Source organism: Procambarus clarkii, chromosome 71 (assembly GCF_040958095.1).
Source record: "Procambarus clarkii isolate CNS0578487 chromosome 71, FALCON_Pclarkii_2.0, whole genome shotgun sequence".
NCBI lineage: Eukaryota > Metazoa > Arthropoda > Malacostraca > Decapoda > Cambaridae > Procambarus > Procambarus clarkii.
This window is the reverse complement of record NC_091220.1, coordinates 16594121-16617470: the sequence shown is the minus strand read 5'-3', so window position 1 is coordinate 16617470 and position 23350 is coordinate 16594121. Positions and strand designations below refer to the sequence as shown.

Sequence of the window (23350 nt, the reverse complement as noted above, 5' to 3'; positions counted from 1 at the left end):
CACCCAATTTCTTTTATTTACTCTCCACCTAGCACTTCTCTGCATACTCACCACGTTCTGACGTTGTTCTTCGTGCTCCAGGATTTCTTGTTGTTGCTGACTGTCAAACTTCACTACAGCACACAGCACTTTGCTTAATGTCTGTGGGCAAATGATTCAAATATGAATTTTGTGTAAAGTGCATAATTATCTACAAGTAAACCCGTCTTCAAATATTAGAAACTTCAAGAAAATATTTGCTTAAATATTTGTAAGTATAAATATAACTCACTTGTGTTTCTTTGCCTAACATATACTGGTACAGAATGTTTTTCAGATATTCAAACTCTGCAGCTTCTTCTAATGACACTCCCAACCTCATACTGCTGCCGCCACCACCACCGCCTCTGGATCTCCGTTTAAGTTCCAGCAGTGCTTTCAGTTCCCCGATCTCCTTCCTGAAATATTTCAAAATTTCACTAACACATGGAAAAGAACTCTAAACAATTACTTTCCTTTGAACGTATATCAACAGCAAATTCTAAACATTATTATAAATATTTTACCACATGCTACAATGAAAAGATTAATTCTTTACAATTTCTGTAAGCCTCATACTACCCTAAGCCAATTCATGATTCCTTTCCTTTAAACACTAAATTAGAATGTGTCATCATGCCAGAGGATCTCGACTCACAACTAACAAAAACTCCATCAACCCCACACAACAAAAGACACTACCAGTACATATCTATATCAAATTCATTTATGCTGCTCAAACCTTATTCCAAACAAATAAACTGCTTATTCTACTGTCTTAAAAAAAATTACCGATAAATTTATAGCTTCTTAAGCATTCAAAAGATATGAATGACTCCTTAATATCAACCAACAATTATGGCCAATTTAAACAACAATGCTAGCTCAAGATGAATTCCCTTTCAAACATACTAGTATACAGCTGCATATACTGAATTTATTCATTATAAAATACAGTTCTGCTATCTCAGCAAGATGGCTTCAGAGAGCCACTGAAGCCTTACCCAGAAACAAGTGTTCCATTAGATTCAACACTGAATTTTCAACTTTCTGAAACCAGACAGTTAATGAAGTTTCTAATAATGGCTTTCTTACCTGCCTTATGCCAATGTCCAATTGCAAACATGTACCATGAATTATTAATTGAAAGAATACAGGAATGAGAAGAATGAGATAATAAAACAAACACAATTATGGTATTCTACTGTGTATCAGCACACTAAAAAGAGAATCAAATCTAGTGAACCACATTACACTACAACAATACTGTAATAGTACTGTAGCTCTGCCTCTACCACAAATATGGTGCATCAATGGCAGTAGCCTCTTAAGAATACCATTCCTTTCTAATCTTGTAAGCTGCTGTTTCACCGCCACTCACCCATGGTTTATCTTAACCTCCTCCAGCTCCCTTCGTTGAGCTGCTACTTGTTTCTTTAGAAGTTCCACCGATTCGGTGCCACTTCGGAAAGCTGCGGCAGCTACTTGAGTTAGCCGTTCTAGTTCCTGCCGGCCATAATGAACATCATAAACAAGATGTATATTGTATAATAAATACATACATACAATAAGTAAGTGCAGTATTGTATATTGTTGACAAAATTAAATACAAAATTGGTAAACTTCTATTGAAAAGCAATAAGTAAACATTACATGAACATCATAAACAAGATGTATATTGTATAATAAATACATACATACAATAAGTAAGTACAGTATTGTATATTGTTGACAAAATTAAATACAAAATTGGTAAACTTCTATTGAAAAGCAATAAGTAAACATTATGTGTGAATACAAACATATGTATGCTGTAACTAGTATCTTACAGGGGCTTCTATATGCTTAGTTTTTGTATTTAGTAACATAGCTTGATGGAATGAACATAAGCTGGAAGCCCCGAGGCCATGGTATTTGTGCATAATCATATCTTCACTTATCTCATTCCCTTCATTCTCTCATGAAACATTACACTTATGAGGCACCTTTAAATTCCCTTTACAAGATGGTAGCTACCTTCCAAATTTTACACTAACCCTATTAAGCCAATATATCTGCAAGTTCATCACTCAATGTTTTCTACTGATATAAATCATTCTATGCATAATCTCTCCCTCCCTAATGAAAGAGGAGCATCAGATGTTGAGCATTCCTAGATGATGGAGCCAGAGTGCATGGGGTCATTGTATGAAACTGTGGTTCGGCTTCAGCTGAAGCCTCGGGAATCCTAGAGGGTGCAGTAGTACCCCAGGGTTGCAATCCGTTTCCATGGTGTGGCCTAGTTGTCTAGGGCGTGTGCCTGGGAACACCCTGCGCATAGGTTCAAACCCTCATCACAGCTCCTACGGATGTTCTCACTGATGCATCACGATAGTGTGATTAGTATGGCATGAGTGTTGATGAAAGTACACAGAAGAAGACATGATCAGTCACACACAAAACTTGACCCTTTTGAAAGTACAGTACCTTAATGAACTGGATATAAATGTATTTTTTTCAAACAATGCACATATTTTATTAAATACATACAATCATCATTAAATATAGCATCAATGACAAGTAGTTGCAGATCAGTTTATGTTTACATTAAGGGAGCATGACTAAGTCTCAACTTTATCATAACAAGGTCAATGTTTAGCCTTGAAGTGCCCACGCTTACTATCAATCGCAGATTAATTATCCACTAAAGAGAAAACCCACAATGTTGCTCATGAAGCAAAAGCAAACATGAAGACAGACTAAACTCAGTATACATAAGACAACAACAACACAGAGAAGGGACATACCTCAGGGTTCTCGGCTGTCTCACTCGCAGGACTCTAGAAGATCAAAAATCAAAATTTGGGTAAGGAAACACAAGAGATATGAACCACATATATACTGCTTGCTATCATAAAATCTCATGCATTGAGAACCTGTTATACTCCACTTCAAACTTGTCATACTGATTTTCATACATAAAATATCAATTAACTTTAATTAGAAACATGCTGTGGCACCAATACTTGAGGAAGCTGTACTGGTGATAACTGCGGTGGGACTGGTGATAACAGAGTGGGGGTTCTACTGATAACTGTGGCAGCAACAACAGTAAGATGAAAGTTATAATGAAGGCAAGGAGCTCTAAACCAATATGGAATGATAAAATTCCTGGTCTGGAAACTGAACATATTGATGAGCGTTATATTAGTGCACCAAGCGCGTATAACAGGTTCACCGGGAGAAGGGCGCTGGCTACAGCACCACCACTTGACAAACATGCATTTTCATTCTAAACAATATGGCAAGACATGCTGGGCATGCAAACACTGGCTTTATTAAAACTAATTCATAATAAATTGTCATCCACACTTCCGTGGATGACAATTCATAATTCATAATAATCTTAATTGATACCTAAAAGTATTTAAAAATGCATTGAATAAAACTGAAATTCCAAGCAGTTGGCAGAGTCTAAATGGTTGAACTTGTTTGTGCTATTTTGATTTACATTAGTGGTATTGAAAATTTACATTTAAAAATATTTTAGTAAGTGTAGTAATGCAGAATATTTTTGTATTTGTTTAACAGTGTTGTTGTGTTTTTAATGGCTGCATACTGTATACACTGTCATTAATTATCGTTTTCTTCTCTGATGATGAATTGAGCAGCCCTTAAACTCTACAAGTACTTCTCCTGCTTCCTGTGTGTGATACAAGCATTGTTGTTGGTAACATAGCAGGTTTCTTATATTAAATCCTTGCATGAAAGTTTTTGTCTGTTAAACCTACATGTATTGAACTGTTATGGTATTACAAGGTATAGTGTAAACACTACTCCTGCATAAGTGGTAAGATTTGATAAAGCTCTTACAAGCCAATTGTCATTTCAATAGCGTCTTCTCTCAACATTGTATTTCTCAACATCAGTTCATACAATGTGTGTTGTTTTTGCCTAGGAGTTCATGTTCCATGCAGTCTACTAGTTTTATTGGTAATAATTACCCATATAAATAAGAAATAAAACACTACAAGTTGAACAAATAACTGATAAACTACTCTGTTATGTAAAACCAAAGTACTCAGGCAGTAAATCCACTCACAAAACAAAAACATTGTAAAACTTAAAATCCTAAATAAATAGCACACTATATTAACATACCCTGCGCTCCTTGTTCCACTCCTGCGTGAGTGAATCCTTCTCCTCCAGTAATTGTAACTCCCGCTGTCGTACCATTTTCTCAGCTCGGGATTTCCAGGTGGCCTCAATTTCCTTGATGTGGCTTTCGTGCTGGGCAGTGAGAGAGGCCAGTTGTTCCTCGTACTGTTGGACAAACTTGCATAGTTCCTCATCCTTTTCCTTAAGTTGTCAGATGAGAGGGACACCAGGAAAGTGCAGGTTTGGGTCGAGAAGTGTTACAGGCAGTGATGTTGTTGAAAGTTAGAAGTAACGCATAAGCAGAAGGGCAGTGATGCAGTACGAGGTAGTTCAATGCATTGAATGTCATATCACATTTTCCACATCATGTAAAGTAGCATGCATTATCATGACGTTTTATGTTTATGTGGCACCCGCCCCAAAACATCAATATGGCAGCGAGATTCACAGATTGTATACAATACAGTTGCCTCCACATAAATATTTCATAGTATTAAGTAACAAATGCAACGAAAAGAACTCTCACAGATAGCATGGATAACAAGCAATATCAATTGCAATTAATTAACCAGAAAGTTGTATCCACAAGGTATATACGGGAAACCCAAGAATGATTGCCAGTTGCAGTTAACATTATTTTAGATCAAATCATAAATGTTCAGCGTTGTACATTTATATCGGTTCACATTTTTTAACAAGGTGACGATCAATTCAGTTCCAATAATGGGTTTGAATGCAAGACACACAATTCAATCCAGTTGAAGAAGTCATTCCAGGGAGCAATCCATGTAGGGAGAAAGGAAGGGCATGGATTTAGATAAGGTTCAGGTTGTACATGCAACTATAAAATGTAATTTTGAAGAGAGCATGAATATATAATATTTATATCGAGGATCTTTTTAGGACTCGTGGTAAACAAAGACTTGATTACAATATGGAAATCTACTGATAGTCATGTACCAAGCCATATATGTGTGGGCATATGTACTTACCAAACTGTTTGCAGGGATTGGGCACAAGCTCCTGAGTATCTCACTTTTTAGTCATAATTGACTCTTGTGATGTTTACTCAACCCCCCCCCCCCCCCTTGCTTTACTTTACTGTACACTATTTACATTTGAATTTATGCATGGAGATAGCTTCGGCTATTTCTTCAGCAAGGCAACAAGCTCGTACATGTCAATGTTTGCAGATGATATAAAGCTAATGGGGAAATTCAAAACTGAGGACTTTTGGGTGGACAAAGAATTCAGTTCCATCAAAAATGGTAGTAATAAAAAAAATAAAAATAATAAAAAAAGAGAAGAAAACAGAGAAAAGATGTGAGAGGGAATCTACACCACATGGGGATGACAACTACAAGAATTTGAAAAAGAAAAAAAAAACTTTGAGTGAATATAAATTCAACCTTTTCACCACAGGCACACATACACAGGATAGCATCAGCAGCGTATGGGAAACTACTAGTGAACAGTCTCCATATTCTTCCCAGTAGCTTAGTGTCATCCACAACCATGTTCATATAACTCTGTATCGCGTGCTCACCTAAATATACTCATCTAGATCTACCTAAAGGATTGAGCATCCACTCTTAAACCTTACATTTTAACCATGAGTAATTCAATGCCATCACAATTTTTTCACACATTTTCTTTTCAGATTTACATTTAAAACTGTAAATTAAATTAGCTTTGACAATTTCCTTGTCTAATCAATTTCATTTATTTATGATTTTGAAATTGAATAAGTTCCTTCTGATATCTCTGTGACTTAGTTGTATTTCCAGTTTCCAATTATATTCCCCCCTCCCCCTCATTCCTCTGATCCCTAGCCTGAACATTGCTACTGTATCTACTTGGTCCATGCTATTAGACGCTTGTATGTCATTATCATGTATGCACTTTTTCTATTTACTATTTCCTCCAGTGAAATCCATTTCCCTCAGACATTCTTCATAACTCATTTCCCTTAGCTCAGGAAAGAGCTGTGTTACATATCTTTGTGTATTGACTGCAAACACTGATAAGAATGAGCTTGTTTCCTCTGTGAAGTCATTTATGAATACAGTATTGTATTAAGAACAGGATGGGGCCTAGTAATGACCCTTAAGATACTCTTATCACTTCCTCTCTCCATTCAATAAGGCATTGAACATAAATTTGTGTACCTTGAGCTTGCTCTGGTGGTCTTGCACAACTGTATTAAGGGCAGCAGCTTTGTCCCGCGCATCTTCTTGAGCTTCACGCAGGATATCACGATGCTGCCGTACCAAAGCACTTGTTTCGTTGTCCTGCTGATCTGAGGATATATAAAGGTTAGCTATAATTGACTTCAAATAAGTGTTATTTAATTTGTACAAAATAAAAATCTTGTGAGGAATGACAAAATAAATTCTGGCTCCTAGGTGATCCATGACCCAGTCATGTTATTTCTTTACCACAATAAAGGTCGGGTAATAACATCTCATTCAAGTGGGACCTACGAGCCTCGTACCACCGACCCCAAGAACGAGCATTGGTAGCTCTATCAACCATGCTATGAACAGCCACAATAAGGAAGATTCCAGAAACATCTAACTACTACCCAGCTGGAACTTTAAGCCTTCCCTAAGCTGCCACTCAAAGAATGGAGGAATTAGGTGATCCTCGCCCCAGTCATATAAATTGTCAACCAAGACAAACATGGTTAATAACATATCATTCACTTGGACTCTAGAAGCCCCCAGAAAACACCATTTAGCTGAAAACAGAACACTAGAGCCACAGCAAAAGAGAGGGTGACCACACTACATGACTACTATCAGAATAGAACAGATGGTGGAGAAGATGGCTGACTGTAGGCTGCCCCCCTTCTTCCCTCCCTGAAACGAGGGAAAAGGTGGGGGCAAACAAACTTGCTCTAGTTTTGTGAAGTTTTGTTTGTTAACATTGTTGGGGGGAGTGTTCCTTTGTCGGTTTTCGAGGCTGCAGTCTCGTTTGGAGCCAGCAGTAGTTTGTTTTGTTTTGCTGACTTTCTGGGTACCTTCCATAGTGGTGGCAGACAAATAAATTTCTAAAATTTTTGTCATTAGTGCCATCGCTCCCTGCGCCTGTGTGAGGGGGCCAGGTTGTGGATCGTGGTCCCAGGTAGGCCAACAGAACTCCGTGATTGATGGAACCTAGTAGTATGACACACTATCAGAGAGAGTAGCTTTAGAACCACAAGGCCCCCTCCCCTTCCCCCAAAAAAACTTTGAGTACATATGAAAAGTATATTTCTGAAATAGTAGATAACATACCATAAGCCGATGAAATAGTCTGGTGACATTCTTGTTCTTTGGCAGCAACGCGTCTCTCAGCCTCCAGAGCCATGGTCATGAACTGCTGACGGTGTTGCTCTTCTGCAGAGGCTAACTTGGCCTCTAACTCTTGCACCTTCTCTCGCTGTTCTTCAACTTCTCCACTTATTACTTCAGCTAATCTGTGCAAAAATATATCCAATGAAGATCATCTGACCAACAGTGATCAGCAAATTAAGAGGAAAATTGAACAAATATCCGGGTTAAGAAAGCAAAGAATAATCAATAGAATCACACAAGACAATACAAATTCTAAAGGAAGCCCCATCGGGTACACGTACTGGTATAGCATTTATCATGCTAAAATTCAATAGATAGTAAAACAAAAAATATCATGTGCACATGTGACCATGAATACAATGTGCACAGCTGCATGTGTCAGCAGCAATTATCTTAATATTGAAACATTCTTGGTTCCAGTTTGACTATCAGTGCCAATTTTAGTATCAATGATGAAGCATACACATAATGTCCTCGTGTCTTACATGCACCAACTACTTGAGAGCCATGACGTATGTCTAAGTAGGGTAATGTCTTGCTCAGAAGTGGAAGACAAATATAAAGTAATATATGCCTAAGGGTAGCACATTTTACCAGAAATGTCCAATGAAAAATTGAAGGTTTGGCTGATTTACTTATGACAAAATATGGAAAGATATAAAAGATGAAATATGCAGGGTACAAAATGACTAGCATACACTCATCAATATGGTCAAAGCATGGAAATGTTAAACACAGGCATCCAAGCCCAATTGAAGACTTGCCAGCTTATCTGGGAAACAATAATGAGACTCCTCACATTATGACTGATGAACAAAGTATGCACAAGGTAATCAAGAACTCAAGATGGGACAATGGGATCATCTGTGTTCTGCTTAGAAACAAATTTTTCTTATTAATTCAGAGACTGATTTCTGAACTATTCCACTATCATGATCATTAAGATAATAACAATAGAAATCTTCCTTATGTTATCACACATATTTCCAGATACTGCACAAATATTGGAAACAAATAAAAATAATAATCCTGTCCAAAGAATATTTATCCCTAAAAGAAGCATCTAATGAGTAAAGAAAAACCTAGCATTGAATGAAATGAAACGCCATTTTCTGGGTAAGTCCCAGGGGCTCCCCGGAGCTATACCAGGCTGATATGTATGTATTAGACCGTGGCATCAGTCAATTCCATTGGAGTTCTAGCCCACTGGGGACCACGAGCCATAACCTGCCCCCCTCCCACTCTCAGAGAGGCACAAGGAGCAATGGCATATAGAAACCCCCATGTGGTTCAAAGCATTCTATGTCTGCCATCTACCGGGTTAGGCACCCAGAAAAGTAGGCATCTCAAACATTCTGGTAGGCGATACCAAAGTGGTATCAACCCCGAATATAAGCTGGAGCGGCTCTGCCAATGCCACCCAATAAGAGGAGACAGTATTCGGCATAACATGCCAATTAAGGAAATACTGTACCAAGAAAGAAAAGGCAGGACAAGAAATCAAAGATCAACAAAGAAGGAACAGAAAATTGCAGAAGGCACATCAAGAAACCTCATACTGTCACCAGGAAGAAGACCAGAGTTGGGACACCATTAAACCAGCCACCTGATCACCATATCACCAAAGGACTAGCGCAAATCCCAAGAGCCAGCCATGCAATCTGAAGGAATATGGCGCAGACCAGATGAAGAAGATGAGGCCTCAGGACGTGCCTCTCACAGTGCATTTGGCATCAATGATGATGACCCACCCTAACTGCAGACAACACCCTGTCTCCAGGGAGCAGCAAAGGAGTTCCATCAGACACACCCACGCATGCCTAAAGGCGAAAGGCAGAACCCCCAAGCAAAAAGCCAGTGTAAAGTAACAAAACAAAACCATTAAATTTAAATGCCCGAAAATCAAACTGCGGCGAATGAGCAGCCTGGGAGATACTTCGGCATGCTGTGTGAGAGCAGGACTCGCAGATCGCAGTGTGCTCCATGAGCCAAAAGCATTTCCATAACCCCCGCCTTAAGGGCGAGGACTACCCCAAGTGAGGCAGTCCCCTATTGGGAGTGTTTCCCGAACATCGCAGGGAAGATAACTCTGACCATACAAGGACACTTCTTACAGAATGCACAGGGAAGAAAACCCTGAGCATGCAGCTCCAGTAGACTACACTCCTTGCTCATGCACACTCACGTGTAAGGAAACAGCCTGAACACCACCCAAAAATTGGAGCCAGAGTGACTGTGACGACTAGGCACAGATATCACTCAAAAACTGGCCAGTGAGGGGGGGCCTGGCTGACCTGGGCCCGCTACCTCCTCTCCCCCAATGAGGAAAGAGGTGGAGCTAATTAATGGGGAGTTAGTTTCACAAAGTTTTGGTTATTTGTTGCTATTAGAGGGATTTCTTTTGACATTTTGGGGGCTATGGTCTTGTTTTAAACCAGGTAGTGGTCTGTTTTGATTTACCTATCTTTCTGAGTGTTTTTCCTAGGAGATGGAAAAGATGATAACCTTTAAATGTAAAGTAATCACAGGCCATCACTCCCTGTCTCTCTCTCTCTGAGGGAACCAGGTTCTGGTTTGTGGTCCCCGGTAGTCATAAAGAACTCCACAACTGATGATACTAAGTAGTATGGCACTTAATCAGTGTGATAGCTTTAGAGAGCCGACACGGCTCCTCCCCAGAAACTCTGTATAATTATGCCATACACTTCAATATTTTAGCTAAAGCAATGATGTACAAAACATTACCTTGACATAATTTTCAAAGCTAAGACAACTAACCTTAATCGTTCTTGAACATCTTTAAGGCTCTGTCGAATTCTGCAGATATCTTCCTCTTTAACCTTCAGCAGAGCTTTTAATCTCATCAATTCTTTTCCTTCTGTGTTTCGTTGTTCATTAATGTTCGGTTGTGCTTTCTCCTCTGATTGTTCTTCCACTGCATTTGTTTTATTGTCATTAGGGGAGTCAAGTGTGTCTGGTTGAGTGGCCAACTTGTCTTTGAGCATATTATTATGAGACTCAAGCTGGGCAATATGAGCCTCAAGCTCAAACACTTTTGTTCTTTCCATTAACAGGTCCTCATTTTCACTCTCCAATTTGCTTATTTTCGCCTTGTCGGCATTGTGAGTCTCGTCAAGCTGCCGGTGCATTTGCTTCACCTGATTTAACTGAAGCTGTGTTTCTATTCGTAGTTTGCTCTCACCTTCCAGGTCGAAAGCAAGCTTGGTACTGGTTTCCTTGAGTCCCTCGACATGTTTCTGAAGGTTCAGTATGTTGTTCTGAAGTGTATGGATTGTCTCCTTGTGTGTCTGGACCAGATTTTCTTCAGCATCTAATTTTTCCTCCAAGTTAGAAATGGTCCCTCTGAGTGCAGCAACTTGTTGTTCAGAGTTTTCTTTGATTTTATTGAGATCATCAAGTTTCTTCTCCAGATCAAGTTTGAGAGTCATGAGCTGGGCAGCCTCAGATCTAGCAGCATCTCGCTCCAGTTGAATACTACCAATTTTACTGTGCATTGCGGCATTGTTTTCTTCTATTTGGCTTATCTGCTTCTCATATCCTAATCTGGTTATAAGAGATAATAACCATTAGAATGATTACACAAATTAACATTCATATTAACACACTGTTACTATTATTATCACACAAATGTTTTCTAAATAAAAGATAGAGACAAGGCAAATTTAAAGTTGTGTTAAACAATTTAATATGCTATTTAACCATGAACACCCAAATACCACCAAACAACACTCCTCACCTTATTTCTGTCAGGCCCTCCAGCTGCTCTTGGAGAACCGTCTCCTCACACTTGTGCTTCTCCTGTAATTCATCTTTTTCTCTAGCTAACCTCTGCTCCAGTTCCTCCTTCTCTTTTATTAACTGCTTGTAGATGCCTGCAGATCCTTCTCTCAGCTGCTGCATAAGTTCTGCTTTCTCTTTCCATAACGCTTCTATCTTCTCCTGGAGATCCTTATTGGACAGTTCCATGTTTAAGACCTGTACAAAATAACCAATCAAAAGTCACAAGAGTAAAAACATAATAAGCTTCCTTTCGAATGTTATAATGATCTATAATACTACCAATCAACTACAGTACTGAGATTAGAAGACGAGGTATAATGTGCGGAACAGAAAATGTGGTTAGTATGTCACGGAAACTTAAAATATTAAGAGGAAACTAATGAATGACCATTCAGTACTAGTTCTTATTGAGATTAATGCATTTATAAAAGCATTGGTAGGAACACTAGATTTTAAATAAAAATAAATGCATGAGGATTATCCAAAATACCTACAGTGAAGGAAATGTGAGAAATTATCTTTTTTTTTGGTCAGGAAGACAGTGATGAATAGGTGTCTGAGACAGTGTTGTGGTGATGGCACTGCTATCTGATAGTGGCGTGTGCATTAGCCATTCAGTGGTGGCCAGCGGCCAGATTCACGACGAGTTACGCAAGTACTTACGAACGTCTACATCTTTCCTCAATCTTTGACGGCTTTTGTGACATTTATTAAACAGTTTACACGCATGAAAACTTCCCAATCAACTGTTGTTATTGTTATAAACAGCCTCCTGGTGCTTTGGATCTCATTAACTGTTTAATAATTGTAAACAATGCTGACAAAGATTGAGAAAAGATGTACAGGTTCGTAAGTGCTTGCGTAACTGCTTCGTGAATCTGGCCCCAGAGGAATTGCCATCTGGTAGTGGCCATGGATACTAAGTTGCTTAGCAGCTAGTGGCTGTTAGGTGTAAACCTCCCTTGGCAATCACATGTGATCAATAGGTGGAACTTTTACATGGCTTTAAGCTTTTATACAATATACTAATGACTTCTAGAGAATTATTAGTACCTTTAATGACTGCAGAGACTATTTGAAAAGTTACCTGCAGTAGTAATACACAGCATTTCTCCTGTAAAACTGTCTTAATTCTTGTCCAGAAGATACAACATATCTTACCTTAGAGGCCAACCAAATGCAGCTCAAAACCTAACATGTTCATGAAGCCATACTCCAATGTTGGTACATATGCATTATTGCAGGTGACTCATGTAGCCACTGATCTCTGGCAGTGGTACAAACAAGAACCATGTTTAAATGCAGCTCAAACAACTCTGTTTATTTCTGGGGGCTCGATATTGCCACTATTGCTGCAGGAATGGTGTACCTTCCTTTGTGTACCTCTGGTGGACACCAACGACTACATGAAAAATCCACAACGTACCAGCGGTGGTGCACACAGTTGCAAATGCATTAAAGATGCAACAAAGTACAGTATAATAAAGTGACAACTGTAGTGAATGAAATGTAAATATACAGTACAACATTCAAAATGTCTCTATGAATATATTTTTAATATACTGCTATACTAGAAGCAAAATAACAAATAAAATCAAGGTTTCAATATGAAAAGCTTTCAAATTAGCAAGACATTTGAATTCTTTCAAAGGAAGGCTACATTTGGAAAGAATCCTCAAAGTCACTGCAGCTTGACATTCTGCACCAACACAACAGGGATCTTTTAAAACATTCATGTTTAATCAAATGGGTACCAGGAAGGCACAATAAATGCTCAATCTAGCCTTGAGTGGACACAGAAAATTCACTCATGAACATTTAAATTTTTTTCAAGACCTTCATGGCATCACAAGAACTGTCAAATTCTTGTGCCTAAAACACAATAAAATATAGGTTTCTAAGGATGAAAACAAGGATGTCTAATCCTCATGGGGACAAGTCAGGAGGACTGTAATGGGGATCGAGTCAGGGAACCAGTGGTTGGTATAGGTGCTGCCATCTGATGGGGGTCAGGGGATAATGGCCAGGTAAGCAATTGGCATCTTGCGAGTGTTCCTTAGCTTTCCTTGTTATACCAAGCAAGATTTGGAAAAGGTTTGAGTGTTAATGAATGAACTTGAACTCTCTCTGGACTGGACTGCATGCCTTCTTAGCGCTAGTATGAACTGACAGGGACGCTTAACAGGATCCTTGTGTGAGTTGGTGCAGAATGTCACCTTACCCTGGCCACTAAGGTACAAAGGTATAACAGCAGCTGCTACCCATAAACGTGAGTTAACAGACTGCACAACAAATGCTGTAAAAAAATGGAAATAGGAGAGAATGAAGTTTCATTAACAATTCAAAGAACAGTAATGTACAAAGACTTATTCTCAGGAATGTTTGTGGTACATGACACAGCTGGAATTATTCTCCTGGACATACCATAACAATTTAAAGATCAGCTAAAAGATTTCAAGAATACATTTCATCTCAATTGACGATTACAGCATATCTAATTTTTCATTTATTGGTTATATACTGTTATTAATATTTCTTACAAGGTTAACTATACTCACTTATCCTATTCAAAATGATTTACAAATTAAGCACAGAAAATATATCAATACAAGTGTGGTGGGTATGGTGGTGCAGCGGCCATAACATTGGCTTGACAGTCAACGAGAACCCCACATTTAAAACCTGAATGAGGTGACAGCAATATGGCAACATACAACTCAGTAATGCCATAACGCACACCTTTTCTACCGTACCAAGAGCTAGATGCGACTCTGCCCGGTGGCTGACAGCATGAGTTACCTCCTTACGCTTCTCTATGTCCCTAGTAAGTTTAGCTTTCTCTCTGTGCCTAGTAAGATTAAATTTTATCATCCCTGTGGCTAGTAAGTTTAGTTTTCATCCTCTATGTCGCTAGTAAGTTAAGTTTTCATCCTCTATGGCGCTAGTAAGTTTAGTTTTCATCCTCTATGTCGCTAGTAAGTTAAGTTTTCATCCTCTATGTCGCTAGTAAGTTAAGTTTTCATCCTCTATGTCGCTAGTAAGTTTAGTTTTTATCCTCTATGTCGCTAGTAAGTTAAGTTTTCATCCTCTATGTCGCTAGTAAGTTTAGTTTTTATCGTCTATGTGGGTAGTAAGCTGTGTCACTGATCAAGAAGATAATATGCTATGCAAACAGTAACAAATTTACCAAGGCCCTGAAATTTAGAAAAAGGTAGAAAACAAAGATATATTTAATACTGGTTATTAAATGTATTAGTGAGAAGACAAAAGACAGAACATCTCCTCTATATTGCACTCAACTCAAGGACATCAACGTCTCCTGGGCTACAAAATATAATTTTGCTCTGCAAATACCATACATAAACATTTACTATTAATTAAAGGGTTAAATATTTATAGGTTAATAAGGTGCGTCTAAAGCTGCTTATGCATTATGTTTAAATAGGCAGTAAATTAAGAAAACTGTATGAGCTGATGGAGATGAGAGTAAATACTAAAGAATGGAGGTGTCAAGTGTAAATGGAGTGGATAAGTAAATGACATCAAGTGTGAGGTTCTAAGATAAAATACGTAAATAACTAGGATAAAATTACTGTATATAAAGAATATATACAATATCTTTTCATATGATTGGTGCAAATCCTATTTCCAGCCCAAGTACAGTACTGAATACCCACAGTTTTACGCAGCTTATAATGGGAATAACTGAGGGAAAGTAGGAGAATCGATTGATTAGCCACTTCTCTAACACCATAAAAAAGGTTTTTATGCCGTATAAATATAAATTCATCTAACCTAAGAGATAGGCACACACAGCCGTCAGTCAAACTTCAAAAGGAAGAGTAAAACCAGCAGGGACAGGGTCCTGTGGTCCAACACAACGACAAAGCTCATCCTATACGATGGAGTTCACACTAAGTCTGTCTCCTGTTCCTTGGCAAGCAGGACTGAACAAGCCACACTCAACTGCTCACTGAAGAACAAAATCCCCATCACCAAGTAAACAGTTTTCCAACAGGGGATCAGAAAGGAGGAGATAGAAACAAAATAAATAAATATTTTATCTCTATTTAGTCTCTATTTAGTTTTTAACCTTGTCAGAATGGACAATCCAACTTCACTTATTTAATGTCGTACGTGGAAGCAAAACCAACACACTCATCTTACTTACGAGTGGATATTCATTTGGAACTCTTATCCAGAATGATGACAAAGTTGATAATCTCTGAAATGTATTGTCATATGTGAGATGGAGTCGTTCATTTTCGTATTCAGGCATTAGGTTCAACCCTACAATTGATTCAGGCATCTCAAAAGCAAATGAGATTTTATCCTGTTTTTTTTTTTTTCAAAGCTTCAAACTCCTCCTCAGGAAAATAATGGTCTAAACTGGCAGACACAGCAGAGAGATGCATCTGTAAAGCTTCTCCTATTTTGCTCAAATTTTCTTCTGTAATGCTATTTTCTTCAATATGTTACTAGAGCGTTGGGAATGTAGTCAATAGGACATTCAACCCGAAGTTGGGCTTGTAACAATTGTAATGATTTTTGTCATGTTTTGACTTCTTCAGTATCGAAACAAATAATTTTCTTTTCCTTGAAGATTCAAATTAACTTCATTTAAACTTGAACAAATTATTGATAACTATGACCATTATCCAATTGTCATTTTAAAACAAAGATGCAAAATCAGACTTTATTTTCAAGAATAAAAAAAAAATGAATTTACATCCTTAACTAATAAAGTCTTGCTAGGACTCTACCCTGTGAAAGCCACCAAACTTCAGTGCTATGCAGTAAGTGGGAAGGATCAGCCCTTTTAATAGCACAGCCTCTCAAGAAGCTGCATCTTCAGTGAGCTTCCTTTAAAGCCTTTAATAATATTAATATCTTTGATCACATCTTTCAGAACCAGACAAACTATCAAGAACATCCTTAGAAGCCAAAGCTTAACAGTGAATCAACCAGTGATTCCAAACACCTGCTGCATCAAATATTTGTCTCACAATCCCACTATTTCTTACAATTATTTCTGCAGGTGCCCTCAGTTGTAAGTCTTTTGCAATTAGCCAAATCCATCAAGCTTTTTTTTTCCCACCTGCACAATCATTCATGACTTTTAATGCGTCTGGTCAGGTTGTGTTTGTTTATAAGGTCAAACAACACAGCAAGTCTTGCAAATATGCCTCTTTCAATACATAGTTCACATAAGCCAAGTGTTGCACAAGAGGTAATATCATTACTCTCATCAAGTTGGATGGTAAGTTTCTCTGGCAGACTGTTGATGTGAAACCAACTGGGATTTTAAATCCTGCACAGTAAGTAGATATCCTCCGACACATTGTGGTTATCTTGAGGTTATCTTGAGATGATTTCGGGGCTTTTAGTGTCCCCGCGGCCCGGTCCTCGACCAGGCCTCCACCCCCCAGGAAGCAGCCCGTGACAGCTGACTAACACCCAGTTACCTGTTTTACTGCTAGGTAACAGGGGCATAGGGTGAAAGAAACTCTGCCCATTGTTTCTTGCCGGCGCCTGGGATGGAACCCAGGACCACAGGATCACAAGTCCCGCGTGCTGTCCGCTCGGCCGACCGGCTCCCGACCGGCTATCGTAGAGAGGAATACTTTCATACGTTTCTCCAAACTTATTATGATAAAGTGTACTCACCATATCCAAAGAGGCTAGAAGAAGAACTTGCGCTCATAACTTTAATTCATGCATTCGTATTTAGAAATATTCCGGTGATTTGTCGAGGAATTTTTCATGATTTGTTCCCAAGTGCCTTTTAAGTTCTGAAGGTTTCAAACTTTCATTTGCAAGAATTTTGTTACAAACCTTTCACTGTGACTTTTGATACTTTTTCTATAAATACTCAATAAATAAAATCCATCAGTGGCACCAAGTACAAGTAATAGAAGTATTAACAATTATAATTGTAATTAATAATTAAAAAGTATGCCAGTAAGGTAATTAATATATATACAAGTATTATTATTATTTAAGTTTAACTTGCAGAAAACCAATATTTTCCTTAGTATAATTACTACTAAATACTGTACAGTACAGTACTTGTATTTATGACCTAATTATCAAATCCAGAAATCTCACCTTATTTTTATTATGTTCATTATTGAACTCTAACATAGCTATAGTTTTGGTAGTTCGTTCCTTTTCCTTTTCAAATTGTTCTATTGTCAAAGTTAACTGGTTGTTGTTGATAGCGAGCGTTTCTACTTGCGCCTCGAGGGCCTCACAGGTGGCCGTGGCCTGCTGGAGCCTCTCCTCCAGCCCAGCATGCCCGGCCGCCGACGCCGCAAGTTGCTCACTAGTTTCTTCCATAGTCGTTTCAATAATCCGAAGCCTTTCGCTCTGAAAATCCCAATATCAGTATCTTAATACATGTTGTGTAAATATATTCTGGAAAAACTTGAAATGTTCCATTATTTTCAGAAGTATTCATGTCCAAAAAGTTCTACAACAATATTTGTATGTAATTAGGACTTGCTTGGCCAAGTTCACTAATACTGAGGAGTAATTAGTAGCATGCTTATAAATGGTAAAACATCACACAACACAAAAACCTTAATAATTCAAGACGGTCAGGCAACTTAATTATTTTGGAAGACTTGGGTAAATAAATAACTTAAATAATTTAAGCACGTGCAAACTCACGTAGCTTAGAAAACCTAAGACACAGTAGCTCAGATAACGCGCATACTTTCGATAACTAGTTTAACTCGAGTAAATCAGCCAACTTGGATAACTTTGCCAACTCGGGTAACTTGAGCAGCACGAGTAATTGTGATAATTTGGGTAACAAATATAAAGACAATTAGCTCAGAGGAATCAAGGCATCATCATTGGTCAACCATTGTCTTAAAACCTTTGCCATTATAGAGTAAGTAACATATTTCTGAGCTAATACATTGAGTTGCCTTCCAAGATTAGATCCACTGTGTCCTTCGTTCAAAGATAATGAGTCAGACAGGTGGTGACATTATAGATACTGGCACCAGAGGAAACTTTTTGCAAGGGAGCCGCAGTAGATAAGCTCAAGCCAGCCTGGGATGGTCGACAGAGAGGCATCCCATGAAAACTCATAAGATATTTAAACGTTAGTTAAGTAATTATCCAAATAAAGTGCTAACCCAATATGGCTGTAATTACCTAAGTGTAATTACCTAATTGTAGTTACAGGATGAGAGCTACGTTCGTGGTGTCCCGTCTTCCCAGCACTGTCATAATGCTTTGAAATTACTGATGGCTTTGGCCTCCACCACCACCTCACCTAACTTGTTCCAACCGTGTACCACTCTGTTTGCAAAAGTGAATTTTCTTATATTTCTTCGGCATCTGTGTTTAGCTAGTTTAAATCTATGACCTCTTGTTCTTGAAGTTCCAGGTCTCGGGAAATCTTCCCTATCAATTTTATCAATTCCTGTTACTATTTAGTACGTAGTGATCATATTGCCTCTTTTTCTTATATCTTCTAGTTTTGGCATATTTAATACCTCTAACCTCTCCTTGTAGCTCTTGTCCTTCAGTTCTGGGAGCCACTTAGTGGCATGTCTCTGCACCTTTCCAATTTGTTGATGTGTTTTTTAAGATATGGGCACCATATAACCGCTGAATATTACAGCTTTGGTCTAACAAAAGTCGTAAACAATTTCTTTAGTATTTTGCCATCCATGTATTTAAAAGCAATTCTGAAGTTAAAAAGTGTAGCATAAGCTCCTCGCACAATGTTCTTTATGTGATCTTCAGGTGATAGTTTTCTATCTAGAACCATCCCTAGATCTCTCTCTTTATCAGAATTCTTTAAAGATTTCTCACATAATTTACAGGTTGTGTGAGGTCTATGTTCTCCTATTCCACATTCCATAACATGGAATTTAATGTAAATTTGCCATTTGCCAAGTGGCTGTAGAGCACTGTCTGTGATAACGAATATTTAAGAGCTCCTTGACCCTCTGCACTGCTCACCCTAATTTCCATGACAACCACTCTGTGTAAAAGAAAGTAAATCTGAATTTTTTTCTACTTTTACGATTGCTAAATTATGTTCCCTGACCATGGCAATATTAAAAGAATTTATGTGACTTGCTTTGGCCATGGTGGTGTGAGGAAATCTCACAATTATCGCATGATTTGGGAACATTCATTGAGCAGGGTCAAGGCCAGGCCAAGCTCTGGGTGGAAGTTACCATGAAAGTAATTTTTATATATTTATTTATGTAGGAGTTCATTAACAAACTCAAACTCATAAAGGGAAGGTGGATAAGAAAATCCCACTCTCTCCAACAAAAGTCCCTCCAGAGAAGGCACATGGGCTCACATAGAGTCATAAGGAAACCCAAGAGCTAGACTCTCCCCTGAGCCCCGGGAACTGCAGGCAAGGGCCCCGAGGCAGAGTACTCTTCCACACGTACCACCCAGGAAGGGAAGACGAAAAGGGAAAGTTTCAGAAGAGGGAGTCAGCTGGGAAGATTCAGAAGCTTCAGGGGGAAAAAAGAGTGGCTCATCTGCCTTCGCACTTGAATTGGAAGGGGCGACTCCTGGATCTGCCCAAGCCACATCCCAAGCTAAACCCTGCCTCGATTCCGTAACCCTCAGATGATTCGGAGCCGGATGCAGGGGGATGGGAAGGGTGAACCAAACCAACCAGGAAGGTAAGAGGATGTGCGGACAGAACCAAAGTCGAGTTGACCAACACCTCCAATTCCAAGTTCTTAAAACACAAATGGGGCAGATCCCAGGCAGCCAACCGGAGACACAACCTAGGGTGCACCATGACTGAAAACTGCTAATGCAAAGCATGTGCTGCTTGAAACTTCAGGGCTTCCACAGAAGAATATGTGATCATGGGCACATGGGGAGAACAAGTCCCACATGACTTAGGGTCGTAGGTGTCACCGACTCAATGGGCGGCATGGTGGAGGCAGAAAGAATGAACGTCCCCAAGTGGCACCGGTGACGAACAACCCTCAAATTCACACAAGGCAAGAGCGGGCTCGAAAGAGGTATCCATGATACCTCCAAGCCCATGGAAAATTTCCGGGGCCTGCAGAGTGAATGAGTCCTGCGGGAAGCCCCGGCACTGAGGCTACAATGCCGGTAAACCCTGTCAATGCAAGCAACCAGACCATCCGAAGCCTAAGAAAAAGTCCAGTGAGCAGCAAGGGGGTTCTACCGCACACACTCTAGGCTAGGCCTAATATAGTGAAAGGAAAGATCCTAAGCAAAACTACAAAATAACACAAAAGAAAAACAGAAAAGAAAACCCCCAAGACTCGACCGCAGCAAATGAGCAGTCTGGGAGAAACATTGGCATGCCCTGAAACAACTTATAGAAAGTGCAGGCTGAGCACCTACAGTGAGCCTTTCCCAGCCAACTACACTCCTAAACCCCAGGCAAGACAGAAAGCCCAAGACCCCTGGCTTACTGTAAGGTTGAGGATCATCCCAAGGGAGGAGGTCCACTAAAGGGAGCATTCCCCGAATGCTCCAGGGAAGAGAACCTTGATCACACAAGGGCAGTACTCACAGAGTGCACAAGGAAGTAAACCCTGAGCACATGCAGCTCCAGCACACTTCCGTGTAAAACACTGCCGTATAGGCAAGAGAACATGAAAGAAAATGTGAGACAGGAGCCAGAGCCACATGACCGTCAGGTAATCACATCAGTAAAGCGCTGAAGCTTGTCTGCCCATCTCCCCCCCCCCCCCTTCCTGCAACGAGGGAGTAGGTGGAGTTAACTAGCAGGGGTGGAGGAGGGGAGGGACATTTTCACTAAGTTTTGGTTCTTTCTTTTATTACTGGGGGAAGTTCTTTGGGGATTTTGGGGGCTTTGGTCATGCTTTTAAACCAGGCAATGGTTTGTTTTGATTCCCCTATCTTTCTAGGTGCCTCCCATAGTGATGGCAAAGATGATATCCTTTAAATGTAAAGTGATCATAGGTCATCGCTCCCTGTGCCTCTCTGAGGGGACCAGATCCCTGGTAGGCAAAGAGAACTCTGCGACTGATGACACTAGGTAGTATGGCACTTAATCAGTGATGATAGCCTCAGGGAGCCGACGAGGCTCCCCACAAAAAAGTACTATCTAAACTGGAGGATGGGTTGCATAATCCATCCTATCATTTCCTGGCTGATGTTATATTTATCTTGTTATGCTCACTAACTGTTAGGTCAGCTGACATCCATATTCACAAATCCTTTACATGTTTTTCTTCTTTGAGGAGATCGGATTGTGTCTTGTACCCCATATATCATATACTCCAAGTTCTTAATTTTATTTTCTGTTGCCCAATCAAAGACTATTGATATCAACTTACAAGTTTACAATATCTTCTACAGAGGTAATTTTCGTGCTGACTTTTGTATCGCCTGCAAAGGATGACACGAAGGTGTGGCTAGTGAGGGCTACACGATGGCACCGCATATCATGTGTAATTATGACTAACAAATCCCCAGCAGCAAGAAGGATAATGTAATCAAACATCGACTTCAATGCCTATTAAAGTTTCCATGCTCATAAACCTTAGTATATATGAAGTATTGTTTTTTTCAACCTGAACATGAGTAATCTTTGTTTACCTAGGAATCAAGTGCATTAACTTTTTAATAATAATTAATTATATTAATTACAGTACAGTATTATTAAAAAGTTAATGCACTTGATTTAAGTAATACCTAGGTAAACAAAGATTACTCACTAAGTTATATTACATAATAATAAATTACATAATAAGTTATGATCTTGCAATGGATGAAAATTATAATCAATATAGCCCTTGACTATACACACTCTTCCAAATGCAATGGCACCATACAATATAATATGGAGTGCACTATCAAATGGTGGTGGTGAGAAGGTATGCTCTTCCATCTCACTGACTGAGGTGCCACTGACCAAGCTTTGCTTGCCAATGGCACAAACATCAAATATTTGTGTCCACTCATATTCCTCAATAATTTTACGAAAATACTGATCCTCCTGCTGCTGCTGCCATGTACAGTATGCTCAAAATGCAGTAAATATGTCAACAAAGGTTTCTTCTAGCAGGAAATACATTGAATACAAATGAACAGGGCAACTCTGTTATATATACTGTATTGAAGGCTACTTTGAACCCATAATGCTGAAAGTGAAAGTAATAAGGCAATGCAATAGCAAGATAGTCTATGAGGCAAAGATAATATGGATGATGATGATGTGTGGGAGCTGCACATGCAGAAGTTGGATGACCAGAATAAAAACAACTATAAGGATGGTAGCTCACGGAGAAGATATAGCATTTCCATAGTAAAATAAACATTAATTAGCAGTGTTGGCATAGTGAGGGTGGCTAAGGTACTTGAAGAGTTACCAGGGTATTAAGCATGTACACGTATGCAGGGAGAGGAAGTCAGCTGATGGAAGTTGGGTTTCCTCATTCTAAGTCCTCTCAAGAAGCATCAGATGTATGGAAACCCATCATAACAATCAACTACTCCAAGATTATGGAGCAGCTTCTCAACTTTGGGGGAATTCTAATTGACATTTGTATTATTTTGCTATTTTTTGGATGTACAATACAGTACAGCAATCCATACATGTTAGAAGGGCAAGACAGATGAACACCAAATATGGATGCAACACCCTGCTCAGCCACCAATGGTTCTCACTGTGATCAAATGGTGGCTTTATGACTATTCATTTTATTTACCTATCATATTAATTTTATCATTCCATTTTTTCCATTTATATATCAAACTTATTTATTTATTTAGCGAGAAGCAATCAGCCACAGGTTAACTTCCCCTGCATTACAAGGGTGAGTGAGGTATTGGGCTAGGGCTAATCATCCCAAAATGTCAACTCACAAAATGTGTTTACATCTATATTAAATACCGTGTGTACCTTAAACGGAACAATCCTTTACAATATTATTATTATTTTTTCTCCAGGCTGATGCATTCCCACCCCAAGAAAGTGGCAAATGTAGCATAAACAATTAATAAATTATTTATTTCCATATTTAGTTATTAATTGTATAGATGTAAGCATCACTGTC

The 23350-nt window shown here is 39.0% G+C and overlaps 1 protein-coding gene across 6 annotated transcripts in view; it reads right to left on the bottom strand.

Annotated features, from left to right (window-relative positions):
• The window catches only part of LOC123745612 (golgin subfamily A member 4), an 86181-nt gene that overhangs the window by 8820 nt on the left and 54011 nt on the right, over positions 1-23350 (bottom strand). For 5 of the 6 annotated variants that reach the window (XR_011224305.1, XR_011224306.1, XR_011224308.1 and 2 more), the window contains 10 exons: positions 17403-17663; positions 11251-11489; positions 10272-11057; positions 7434-7615; positions 6324-6454; positions 4159-4356; positions 2805-2837; positions 1400-1524; positions 272-437; positions 52-141 (listed from right to left, as the gene is read on the bottom strand). Coding sequence is in view for 1 of the 6 variants with exons in the window: in XM_069312097.1 (XP_069168198.1) it covers positions 52-141; positions 272-437; positions 1400-1524; positions 2805-2837; positions 4159-4356; positions 6324-6454; positions 7434-7615; positions 10272-11057; positions 11251-11489; positions 17403-17663 (2211 nt within the window). In the remaining 5 variants the exon portion in view is untranslated. The remainder of the gene's footprint in view (positions 1-51; positions 142-271; positions 438-1399; positions 1525-2804; positions 2838-4158; positions 4357-6323; positions 6455-7433; positions 7616-10271; positions 11058-11250; positions 11490-17402; positions 17664-23350) is intronic. The other variant, XR_011224309.1, reaches the window with a different exon arrangement.